The 12,845-nt window shown below is 47.1% G+C and overlaps 1 protein-coding gene across 2 annotated transcripts; it reads right to left on the reverse strand.

Annotated features, from left to right (window-relative positions):
- Nucleotides 1-361: 361 nt before the first annotated feature.
- Nucleotides 362-6,073, reverse strand: LOC106587273 (uncharacterized). Of its 2 annotated transcripts, XR_001324398.3 has the most exons (4): nt 5,640-6,073; nt 5,383-5,442; nt 679-1,459; nt 362-588 (listed from the first exon to the last, which is right to left on the reverse strand). XR_001324398.3 is itself a non-coding variant. In XM_082969425.1 (2 exons), the coding sequence occupies exon 1, from the start codon at nt 2,938-2,940 to the stop codon at nt 2,341-2,343; it is 600 nt and encodes a 199-aa protein (XP_082825551.1). In that variant the 5' UTR covers nt 2,941-3,883; the 3' UTR covers nt 362-588; nt 679-2,340. The 2 variants fall into 2 exon arrangements, 1 of the variants encoding a protein (XP_082825551.1); XM_082969425.1 differs by lacking the exons at nt 5,383-5,442; nt 5,640-6,073 and having other exon boundaries at nt 679-3,883.
- Nucleotides 6,074-12,845: the final 6,772 nt, after the last annotated feature.

Raw genomic sequence — 12,845 nt, forward strand, 5'->3', positions numbered from 1 at the left:
GAGCTGAATGTTCTGTCCTTGATTTACAGCAGGGCGTGAGCTGTCAACCGCCACCAGCTCCCTTCTCACTCCTCTGCGGGTGAAAGGGGGTCTGGCTGAAGTTATTTATTGCAAAGCTGATCTGACCTATTTGGATCCTCACAGGACAGTCATGACAGCAGGCAGGACAATAGAGGAGATCGCTTACACAAAGCTTGTCTATTTCCAACCGCCCATACATCCATTCAGGGAATGCCTTCTGGAATGTGTCGACACATCTTTCCACTCTAATAACATGCAAAACGTAGAGGTATAAGTAAAGGGCAATATTAACGACTCATTCAAATTATAATTTGATTAGTATATACACACTTACTCTACCAAAGTGCTTTGTTCTTCCGTCAAGCAGTCCCACAAAGGCTTGACGGGCGCATCCTGGGGCCAGCACCTTCATGTCTTCAAAGGACTTGAAGAGGTCCACTGTGAAGATGGTCCGGTGTGTCATGGTGGCTGGCCAGTAGCCACTCTTTTCAAGTTCGTCCACCCCCACTGTCCAATATCTCAGACACCCAGAGCAGTTCAGAGCAGAAAGGGACAGGTTGTAGTTCCCTGAGTCAGGAGTAATTATTAGGAAGTAATTAATTATGTTCTTTAATAACATGTGAATAGAATTAAAGTCCTTAAAAACCACATACTTACCATTTTATTCCAATCAAGATGACCTGTTTGCCACTCATCACTGTCAGGGCACTGGGGGCACAACCACACAGCTGTGGCAAAAGACAAACTAGAAACCAAAATGTGACACCAAAAAATCACAAGTAAATTGTTCTATATATTTGGACTGATGCATTAAATTGTGCAGCATGACAAAAAAGTTGGTATTGCAGGAGGTGCTATCAGATTTAATTTGAAACAGCAAAACTATAAACGCACACCTTGCTCCTGGAAGGTAAGGGACCACTCATCATCTTGATGAATTACGGTGGTTGGGGACAAGGGGCAATCAAACCCTTCAAACAGAGACTCTCTGTTGTACAAAACCTTGGTGCTGTGGGTGGCTGTCACGTGGCAGAGAGAAGATGCCTGGGCAGTCATCTCTTGCACAACCGCATCCTCACTATTGCAATACTGACACTGGCCCAAAACAGTACCTTCAGCAGAAAGCATGCTGTCCACCATTGCCTCTCTCTTTCCCCGCCACTTGTATGCACACAAGGCCTGCCCCTCTGCCCAAGTCACCTTTGGAGTTACATGACAATCTGACCCTGTGAAACTCCCTATCAGCTCCTGTAGGTCCTGCATCAGGGAGAACTCATGAAAATAATAGCTTGGCTGTATTACATTTTAAGGTTGGCACGGTATTTGTTTGGTGTTCTAGCATACTGTACCTGTATCATGGGGGGATAGGTGCAGGAGCATGGGTATTGCAGGAGGATTTTGAATCTATTTTCAATACATGCAACCTAAGAGTTCATGCCTGCAAGACAAAGGCTTAGGTTACAGTCAATCAGTTGTATACCACCATTTTGTATTCAATCCCACATTGAAATGAAAGCCAATGAGCCAGCTAAAATTGGTAAGTATATTGCAACTGCATTTAGTACTAGTTAGAAATGGCCTAAATGGTAGTCATGCTGCCTGACAAGTTGAACGACTCTAGCCTTGATGAGGCCCTTACTCTATTGGGGTTGTTGTGTGGAGTGGGGGTTGTTGTGTGTAGTGATTGCCTTAGGGTCAAGCGACCTGGCTTCAAGCCTACCTCAGGTCAAATGAGCAGAAGTAGGATAGTGTATGAGGGTCAAAAGCAAATCCTATGAAGGCGTGAGGGAATTGTGATAGAGAAGCACCGGTTGTGTTTTCTGAACCAAGGGAGTAGTGTAACGATTCTAGCCTTGATAAGTCTATTAAGAAATCCCCCAAGGGAGATCTCACTCTTGGCATCTCCGTTGGGGTTCCTTTAGGGCAGGGTTTCCAAAACCTCTCCTCGGCCCCTCCAGACATTTCACATTTGAGTTTTAACCCTTAACTGGCACACATGGTTCAATTATTTACATTTACATTTACATTTAAGTCATTTAGCAGACGCTCTTATCCAGAGCGACTTACAAATTGGTGCATTCACCTTATAATATCCAGTGGAACAACCACTTTACAATAGTGCATCTAAATCTTTTAAGGGGGGGGTTAGAAGGATTACTTTATCCTATCCCAGGTATTCCTTGAAGAGGTGGGGTTTCAGGTGTCTCCGGAAGGTGGTGATTGACTCCGCTGTCCTGGCGTCGTGAGGGAGCTTGTTCCACCATTGGGGTGCCAGAGCAGCGAACAGTTTTGACTGGGCTGAGAGGGAACTGTGCTTCCTCAGAGGTAGGGAGGCGAGCAGGCCAGAGGTGGATGAACGGAGTGCCCTTGTTTGGGTGTAGGCCTGATCAGAGCCTGAAGGTACGGAGGTGCCGTTCCCCTCACAGCTCCGTAGGCAAGCACCATGGTCTTGTAGCGGATGCGAGCTTCGACTGGAAGCCAGTGGAGAGAGCGGAGGAGCGGGGTGACGTGAGAGAACTTGGGAAGGTTGAACACCAGACGGGCTGCGGCGTTCTGGATGAGTTGTAGGGGTTTAATGGCACAGGCAGGGAGCCCAGCCAACAGCGAGTTGCAATAATCCAGATGGGAGATGACAAGTGCCTGGATTAGGACCTGCGCCGCTTCCTGTGTGAGGCAGGGTCGTACTCTGCGAATGTTGTAGAGCATGAACCTACAGGATCGGGTCACCGCCTTGATGTTGGTGGAGAACGACAGGGTGTTGTCCAGGGTCACGCCAAGGCTCTTAGCACTCTGGGAGGAGGACACAAGGGAGTTGTCAACCGTGATGGCGAGATCATGGAACGGGCAGTCCTTCCCCGGGAGGAAGAGCAGCTCCGTCTTGCCGAGGTTCAGCTTGAGGTGGTGATCCGTCATCCACATTGATATGTCTGCCAGACATGCAGAGATGCGATTCGCCACCTGGTTGTCAGACGGGGGAAAGGAGAAGATTAATTGTGTGTCATCTGCATAGCAATGATATGAGAGACCATGTGAGGATATGACAGAGCCAAGTGACTTGGTGTATAGCGAGAATAGGAGTGGGCCAAGAACAGAGCCCTGGGGGACACCAGTGGTGAGAGCACGTGGTGCGGAGACAGATTCTCGCCACGCCACCTGGTAGGAGCGACCTGTCAGGTAGGACGCAATCCAAGCGTGGGCGGCGCCGGAGATGCCCAGCTCGGAGAGGGTGGAGAGGAGGATCTGATGGTTCACGGTATCAAAGGCAGCAGATAGGTCTAGAAGGATGAGAGCAGAGGAGAGAGAGTTAGCTTTAGCAGTGCGGAGAGCCTCCGTGACACAGAGAAGAGCAGTCTCAGTTGAATGCCCAGTCTTGAAACCTGACTGATTAGGATCAAGAAGGTCATTCTGAGAGAGATCGCAAGAGAGCTGGCCAAGGACGGCGCGTTCAAGAGTTTTGGAGAGAAAGGAAGGAAGGGATACTGGTCTGTAGTTGTTGACATCGGAGGGATCGAGTGTAGGTTTTTTCAGAAGGGGTACAACTCTCGCTCTCTTGAAGACGGAAGGGACGTAGCCAGCGGTCAAGGATGAGTTGATGAGCGAGGTGAGGTAGGGGAGAAGGTCTCCGGAAATGGTCTGGAGAAGAGAGGAGGGGATAGGGTCAAGTGGGCAGGTTGTTGGGCGGCCGGCCGTCACAAGACGCGAGATTTCATCTGGAGAGAGAGGGGAGAAAGAGGTCAAAGCACAGGGTAGGGCAGTGTGAGCAGGACCAGCAGTGTCGTTTGACTTAGCAAACGAGGATCGGATGTCGTCAACCTTCTTTTCAAAATGGTTGACGAAGTCATCCGCAGAGAGGGAGGAGGGGGGGAGGGGGGAGGGGGAGGAGAATTCAGGAGGGAGGAGAAGGTAGCAAAGAGCTTCCTAGGGTTAGAGGCAGATGCTTGGAGTTTAGAGTGGTAGAAAGTGGCTTTAGCAGCAGAGACAGAAGAGGAAAATGTAGAGAGGAGGGAGTGAAAGGATGCCAGGTCCGCAGGGAGGCGAGTTTTCCTCCACTTCCGTTCGGCTGCCCGGAGCCCTGTTTTGTGAGCTCTCAGTGAGTCGTCGAGCCACGGAGCAGGAGGGGAGGACCGAGCCGGCCTGGAGGATAGGGGACAGAGGAAATCAAAGGATGCAGAGAGGGAGGAGAGGAGGGTTGAGGAGGCAGAATCAGGAGATAGGTTGGAGAAGGTTTGAGCAGAGGGAAGAGATGATAGGATGGAAGAGGAGAGAGTAGCGGGAGAGAGAGAGCGAAGGTTGGGACGGCGCAATACCATCCGAGTAGGGGCAGAGTGAGAAGTGTTGGATGAGAGCGAGAGGGAAAAGGATACAAGGTAGTGGTCGGAGACTTGGAGGGGAGTTGCAATGAGATTAGTGGAAGAACAGCATCTAGTAAAGATGAGGTCAAGCGTATTGCCTGCCTTGTGAGTAGGGGGGGAAGGTGAGAGGGTGAGGTCGAAAGAGGAGAGGAGTGGAAAGAAGGAGGCAGAGAGGAATGAGTCGAAGGTAGACGTGGGGAGGTTAAAGTCACCCAGAACTGTGAGAGGTGAGCCATCCTCAGGAAAGGAACTTATCAAGGCGTCAAGCTCATTGATGAACTCTCCAAGGGAACCTGGAGGGCGATAAATGATAAGGATGTTAAGCTTGAAAGGGCTGGTAACTGTGACAGCATGGAATTCAAATGAGGAGATAGACAGATGGGTCAGGGGAGAAAGAGAGAATGTCCACTTGGGAGAGATGAGGATTCCAGTGCCACCACCCCGCTGGCTCGATGCTCTAGGGGTATGCGAGAACACGTAGTCAGACGAGGAGAGAGCAGTAGGAGTAGCAGTGTTATCTGTGGTAATCCATGTTTCCGTCAGCGCCAGGAAGTCTAGGGACTGGAGGGTAGCATAGGCTGAGATGAACTCAGCCTTGTTGGCCGCAGACCGGCAGTTCCAGAGGCTGCCGGAGACCTGGAACTCCACGTGGGTCGTGCGTGCTGGGACCACCAGGTTAGAGTGGCAGCGGCCACGCGGTGTGGAGCGTTTGTATGGCCTGTGCAGAGGAGAGAGAACAGGGATAGACAGACACATAGTAGACAAGCTACAGAAGAGGCTACGCTAATGCAAAGGAGATTGGAATGACAAGTGGACTACACGTCTCGAATGTTCAGGAAGTTGAATTATTCAACTAATCATCAAGCCTTTCACTAACTAAACCAGGTGTGGCAATTTAGGGTTAAAACTAAAATGTGAAACTTCTGAGGAGGGCCAGTGGAGATGGTTGGGAAACCCTGTTTTACGGTCAGATGCTCCAGGGTCAAGCTCTATTTAAGGCGGTACTCACCTTCGCCATTAGCTGCAATATGGTCACCTGTTCCGGTAAGGTCCATGTCCTCCACTGTGACTTTTGATGACAACAATATACAATTAACATGAATCAGCCAGGACTGGCATATGTTATCGATTTAGAAAAAATTGTTACACTTTACATGCGTAAACAAACACACAACTAAATAGGTATGTAATACCCTTGGTAGAACCAAGTATTGAGTTTATTTGTTATAATTAATTGGTAATGTACAAGTGAATAGGTTGGTTTACTTTCAAGTTTAAGTTTTGACCAATAAGGTCGCTGTGGCCAATGGGAGAGTTGACCTGGTTAACGGAAGGCCTGGGGAAAAAAGAGAGGGATAGAGACATTGAGAAAAGGATGTACATTTATATTATGACCGTTGGTGAAGAAAAATTATAAAAGAAGACGATAAAAAAAGAACAAAACCCATACCTAATGAGTTTTGAAGGGAAATACAGAGTTTATTTTATAAGAGTTATTATCATTTTGTTAAAGATTTAGTAAAAACTGAAGCTACCGTCTCACCGTGGAGGTATTTGACAGCCTTGAGGTTAGCCTAGCATCGTGCAACACCGAGAGAATTGCTTGGGGAAGATTTACGAGTTCATGTTTCCATGGGATATCGGTTACTGCTAAGGAGTACTGTCTGCATTGATAGCTGTGCTTGCTGTGGCTCTTGTGAGGAAACCTGCACGGAACTGCTATACTTCGCTGAGGGAATATCTACGAGTAGTGAGTAACCACAACGGTGGGGTGCTTCGGGACTTTGTGTGTCGTAATTATTTATTTTTTTGAGCTCCAATGTGCGCCAACGTGGTTAAGCAAGCTTGAAATAATTTGGACATGGGTTGTGCACGACTCATTGGGGTTTATTATTTATATTTTGTGGTGCATTGAAAATGTAATAATACACATCTTGAACCTTATGTATGTTGCCTTGGTGGAGTCATTTCCTGTTTCAATTTCATTTAATGCATGGGAAAGCATATCCTTATACAATAACAAAAATTGATAATCATTCCATCTGAAGTTAATGGCCTATTTGTCATCACCTTAAAGAGTTTACAATAGGGATTCTTATTGGAGATGTCCTTCTCAGCTAACATCCCATGTAGTTGAGAGATTCTACGTAAGGTAATATCGTGAGAGTCAAATTCGAGCCTGGTGAGAGGGTTACAGGTACATAGAACTTACCATGTCGTGAGGTCTTCTTAGACCTTTTTTGTCCAGGTTTTTTGTGAATTATGTTGTCCCTCTCTATCCATTGGACAGGGGCAAGACTAGTGGTAGGAGCAGGTGACTGTCACTTTGCAGCTCCCTCCTTCTGATCCTAAAGTATTTATTCAAATCAAACATATAATTTTAATCACAGACAGATTCCCATTCTAACACAACAACATTGTTGTATGTACCCACAATTCAACTTCCCTAAAAATATACTGCAGGAATGGGAAGCAATATCACATATGTTGAAATTTTAATGCTGTGCGATAGCTTTCTCTAAGAGCCTCCTCAAATGTCACCCGTGCCACATCCTGCTCTTTGCTCAAGCTCATTTCTCTATTTGGTTGAACATAAACATTATTGTATGTTAACATAGAAAAACAGTAACAATGTGTGTTATTATACTGTGAGACACAATTTTATATATATATATATATATATATATAGATTCACACATGATAGAGGCAAATTGGTATACATTGTGGATGGTTGATTTTCATTATCGTGGGAAGTGTGTTATATTGTGCAAAACAAAAGGCAAGGCCTCCACAGTTAACATGTAACGGCTGTCGTAGAGAGGGGACCAAAGCGTAGCGTGTTGATTGCTCATGATTAATATTTATTATAACTCAAAACACTACAGGAAAAATAACAAAGGGAAAACGAAAGCGCACAGTTCTGTCAGGTACATAAACTACACAGAAGACAACTACCCACAAACACAGGTGGAAAAAAACCCTACTTAAGTATGATCTCCAATTAGAGACGAGTACCATCTGCCTCTAATTGGAGATCATCCCAAAAAACAACATAGAAATAGAAAACTAGAACTAAACATAGATATACAAAACATAGAAAAACACAAAACACCCCCTGACCTACTCTACCATAGAAAATAACATCTTACTATGGTCAGGTCGTGACATAACACTCAAAGGTTTTTGTTATTATCTGCTTTAATTCATTAACATCTCAGGTGCGAACAAAGATGCTATTATTATTTATGAACTAGATAAACTAGCTACGCCGTCAAAGATCTAATTTAAAAAGCAAAATAGTTTATTCTGTTATGTTATGTATTCTATGCAGAGTAACTGTTTGTTTATTTTAAGTTGGGAGCGGTATTCAACGCAACCACAGGTACAATAAGAAGGAACACAACGGTCAGTTCCCGGTACAAATTATAAAACGTCAGTTCCGGTACTACGGAATCATGGGAGATTGTGTTTCACAGTCCGTCACTCACTTCCAGACACTTTTAAATCATGAAATAAATACCTCAATAATTCACTAAAGCGTTTCCATGTGCTCACATGATTGATATTGTCTTTTTACATAATTAATAACAGCGAGCAGCTAGCTAAAAAGGCCCAATGTTCACTGGTGTTGCAACCTGCAGGAACCTAGCATACAAGATACTGTTGGCCAGAGCGAATAAATATCACTTCCTGTCTACAAAATGAACCAATATACGTAACTGATTTGAAATAAAAGAGTTTAGAATTATGCGGGCCGAAATATAGAAAACACTACATTATTTGTCATTTCTTGTCCAATAAATTACATCGTTCTCAATGTAAAATAGCTGGTTAGCTTCAACCTAATAAGCAGTTATGTTTATTTGTACTAATAGCACAAATTCAGGGCGCATCAAGTTTAAAATGATTCAGAAGGGGTGTGGCATCAGAGGTATCTGGTGTTAAGTTTGATGCGCCATACGTTTGTGCTATTAGTACATTAAAACGTGCTTCTTTGTACATATAGTACATAATGAGAGACTGGGTTGTCAGTAGTTTTGTTCGTAGGTTTTGTACCTCTACTTATGCCATGGCAATCATGGATTATCAGGGAGGGACTGCTAAACTATAACATTTTAGGGAAGACCCAGATGCAGACAGTGTCGAAGTAACAAAAGTGTATTACTAGAACAGGGGGCAGACAAAGGGCTGTGAGACATAGGTTTGATTTTTGACACATGAAAAGTGGGAGGGTACGGTGCAACAGAAGACGAACATCAGAGGGGCTAATGACCTTGGAGAAAGGGAAGATAAACCGGGAAAAGTTTACGGGACTCCACCCGGAGGGGCAGATCCCGGGTGGACAGCAATACCTTCTGGCCGAGACGATGCCGGGGTCCAGTGGCGGTCCGCTTGTTATCGATACCTGGTTGTGGTTTTGAGAAGGGCCAACCGAGCTCTCTTCCAGGTACCATGACAGCGGCGGACAAACATCTGGGCCGACAGCATGCCGACCTCTTCCTCGAGGAAGAGCGGGGCCTGATAGCCCAGAGAACACTCAAAGGGCGAGAGACCTGTGGCAGAGCAAGGAAGGGTGTTGCAGGGGTATTCGACCCACACTAGTAGCTGGCTCCAGGTGGTGGGATTGGTGGAGACCAGGCAGCAAAGAGTCGTTTCCAAGACTTGGTTGGCTCGCTCCGACTGGCCATTGGACTGGGGGTGGAACCCGGAGGACAGACTGGCCGATGACTCAATGAGCATGCAGAATGCCTTCCAGAACCGGAACGAGAACTGAGGACCCCGGTCGGAGACCATGTCCACCAGGAGTCCATGGATCGGGAAGACGTGCTGGGCCATCTCTTTGGCAAAGGGTTACTTGGGGCTTTGGAAAACCGGTTCACTACTGTCAGGATGGCGGTGTTGCCATCAGATGGGAGAAGACCCGTGACAAAGTCCAGGGATATGTGAGACCAGGGACGGTGAGGGACAGGCAATGGTTGAAGAAGACGAACCGAGCTTGCCGAGGAGTCTTGTTCTGCGCACAGACCGTGCAGGCGGCGATTAAGGCAGAGATGTCCAGGACCACGCTAGGCCACCAAAGCGATGACGCACAAAGGCCAGAGTGCGACGGGAGCCCGGGTGGCAGGCAAGCCTGGAGGAGTGGGCCCACTGAAGGACCAAGGAGCGGACAGTGCCAGGCACAAACATCTGGTTATCTGCCCCCCCCCCCCAGAGTATCGTTGCCATACACGAGGAAGGATGGTTTCGGGGTCCGAGGGTGTAGCTGCGGGGCAGGGCATCCGGCTTGATGTTCTTGGATCCTGGTCGGTAGGAGAGGGAGAAGTTTAACTTCTACGGGCTACGTGGGACACCATTTTAAAGATACACTTCTCCTTGATGTAACCACATTGTCCGATTTCAAAAAGGCTTTACAGCGAAAGCAAAACATTAGATTATGTTAGGAGAGTACAAATACAAACAAAATCACACAGCCATTTGCCAAGCAAGGACATGTGTCAATAAAACCAAAAACACAGCTAAATGAAGCACTAACCTTTGACGATCTTCATCAGATGACACTCCTAGGACATTATGTTACACAATACATGTATGTTTTGTTCGATAAAGTTCATATTTATATCCAAAAACAGCATTTTACATTGGCGCGTGATGTTCAGAAAATGTATTCCCACCAAAACCCCCGGTGAATGTGCACATCAATTTACAAAAATACTCATCATAAACATTGACAAAATAAATAACAATTATTTAAAGAATTATAGACTACTCCTGGATGCAACCGCTGTGTCAGATTTTAAAATAGCTTTACGGAGAAAGCACATTTTTTAATATTCTGAGTACATAGCTCAGCCATCACAGCAAGCTATACAGACACCCGCCAAGTTCGGGGCCACCTAAACTCAGAATTAGTATTAGAAATATTCTCTTACCTTTGCTGATCTTCGTCAGAATGCACTCCCAGGACTTCTACTTCCACAAGAAATGTTGTTTTTGTTCAAAATAATCCATATTTATGTCCAAATACCTCCGTTTTGTTCGTGCGTACAGATCACTTATCCAAAGGCATAAAGCGCGAGCGCAGAACCAGAGACAGAAAAGTCAAAATGTTCCATTACCGTACTTAGAAGCATGTCAAACGCTGTTTAAAATCAATCTTTATGGTATTTTTAAGGTAAAATTGCGATAATATTCCAACCGGACAATAGCATATTCATTCAACAAGAAAAAGAAGGAACGGCGTGCTCGCGGGATCGAGCATATCCAATCCCTTTGTTGCCAGGCAGTCCACTCAGTAACTGAGCTCCTATTATCTGCCCAGTGACAGGAGAATGCTCAAACCACTTTCTGAAGGCTGTTGACAGCCAATGGAAGCCTTAGGAAGTGCAACGTGACCCCACAGAAACTGTAGTTTCGATAGAGAATCAAAAGAAGAACTACAATTCTCAGACTTTCCACTTCCTGGTTGGATTTTTCTCAGGTTTTTGCCTGCCATATGAGTTCTGTTACACTCACAGACACCATTCAAACAGTTTTAGAAACTACTTCAGAGTGTTTTCTATCCAAATCTACTAATAATATGCATATTCTAGTTTCTGGGCAAGAGTAGTAACCAGTTTAATTTGGGTACGTTTTTTCATCCGGCCGTGAAAATACTGACCCCCTACACCCCAACAGGTTAACTGGGTGAAGAGCAGGGCCCCCCTAGCTCGCCTGGAATTGAGACGCTTTGCTGTGCGGAGATATTCCATGTTCTTGTGGTCGGTCCACACAATGAACGGATGTTCCGCCCCCTCCAGCTAGTGCCTCCACTCCTCCAACGCAATTTTCACCACGAGTAGCTCACAATTCCCCACATCGTAGTTCCTCTCCATGGCGTTAAGGCAATGGGAGAAGGAATGTAACTTGAGGTCCAGGGCAGAACGCTGGGACAGGACAGCCCCCACTCCGACATCTGAAGCGTCTGAATCCACCATGAACTGGTGGGTTGGGTCAGGATGAACCAAGATGTGAGCTGTGGTGAAACTGTGTTTGAGATCCCGGAACACCCAGTCAGCAGCTGGGGACCATGTGAACGGAACTTTGGGAGAGGTGAGTGCAGACAGGGGGAAGCCAGGGTGCTGTAACCCCGGATAAAGCGGCGATAAAAGTTGCAGAATCCCAGGAAACATTGAGTACAGTCATCACGGGGGGGAGTGGTGCCTGGGAGAAGCTCGATCCCGCGGTCATAGGGTCAGTGCGGCAGAAGCAAAGACATCCCGGGGCAGGCTACGCTGACTTCAGACAATGGGCGTGGCAGAACGGGCTCCAACCCATAATGGCATCAGCAGTCCAGTCTGTGATGGGATTGGGTCGCTGGAGCCAAAATAATCCCAATACCACGGGAACCTGAGGAGACTTAATCAGCATAAATTGGATTGCCTCGCTGTGGTTCTCTGACACTCGTAGGTTGATGTGAGTGACCTGGCCTATAGAGTGCCTGTCCAGCACTCTAACGTCCATGGGAATGGAGAGGGGCTGAGTGGGAATGCCCAGCTCAGACACCAGGGTAGCGTCCAAAAAAACTAATCGGCCCCAGAGTCGATGAGTACCCGGAGAGATTTCAACTGGTTCCCCCACAGTAGGATGGCATGGAAAGGGGTGTGAGTAAGGGGAGAGGAAAAGTTCTCCATAAGGCCTACCAGAGTACTCGCCCCTTCTTGCTGAGCCTTGTTTTTTAATGGGCAGGTAGCTACGAAATGTCCCGTAGCGCCACAATATAGACAGCTCTGGGTGTGGAGTTGGCATAAGCGGAGTCAATCTAGCCCTGCCCATGTGCCTGGACTCCGAAGGAGGCGAGTCGGCAGCCCTCAGGGATTCCCGAGAGAACTCGGTTGACGTTGGGTTTACTCTGACATTTAGACTTCGGGGGTCTACGGGATTCTTTGTGGGGCAAGGTTGGAATCGAGAGCGAACAAGTGTGGCAGGGCACAGATTCCCTCTCCCTCCTACATTCTCGAAGCCGCCCATTGATCCGGATGGTCTAGGCTATGAGGAAGTTAATGTCCATGGGCAGTTCTGGGGCTGCAAGCTCATCTTTGACCACCTCACAAACTCCTCTAGACTGAGGCAGACGGCGGACTGTTGCTCCCACACCGCCGTAGCCCAGGCGAGTGCTCTCCCGGACATCAGTGTTATGATGTACGCTATCCTCGAGGGGAACGAAGAAGACCGCAGCCTGAAAATGAGGGAGCACTGTGAGAGAGAATCCGGCAGGTTCCGGAATCTCCAGCGCAGCACTCTGGAGGAGGTAAGTGAAGTTCTCGGGACACTGGGGTAGGCTGCTCCAGCAAGTCTCGAACGCCTTGTCATGGCATTCAGCCAGGGTATGGAGTCCCTCCATAACACATTGCAGTAACTCCTCGTGTCATCCAATGGTGGCTCCTTACAGGGAGACAGCATTGTGATGCTGTTCTGAGTCTGCTGGGTCGGTCA

Source organism: Salmo salar, chromosome 26 (genome assembly GCF_965601325.2).
Source record: "Salmo salar chromosome 26, fSalSal1, whole genome shotgun sequence".
Classification (NCBI taxonomy): domain Eukaryota; kingdom Metazoa; phylum Chordata; class Actinopteri; order Salmoniformes; family Salmonidae; genus Salmo; species Salmo salar.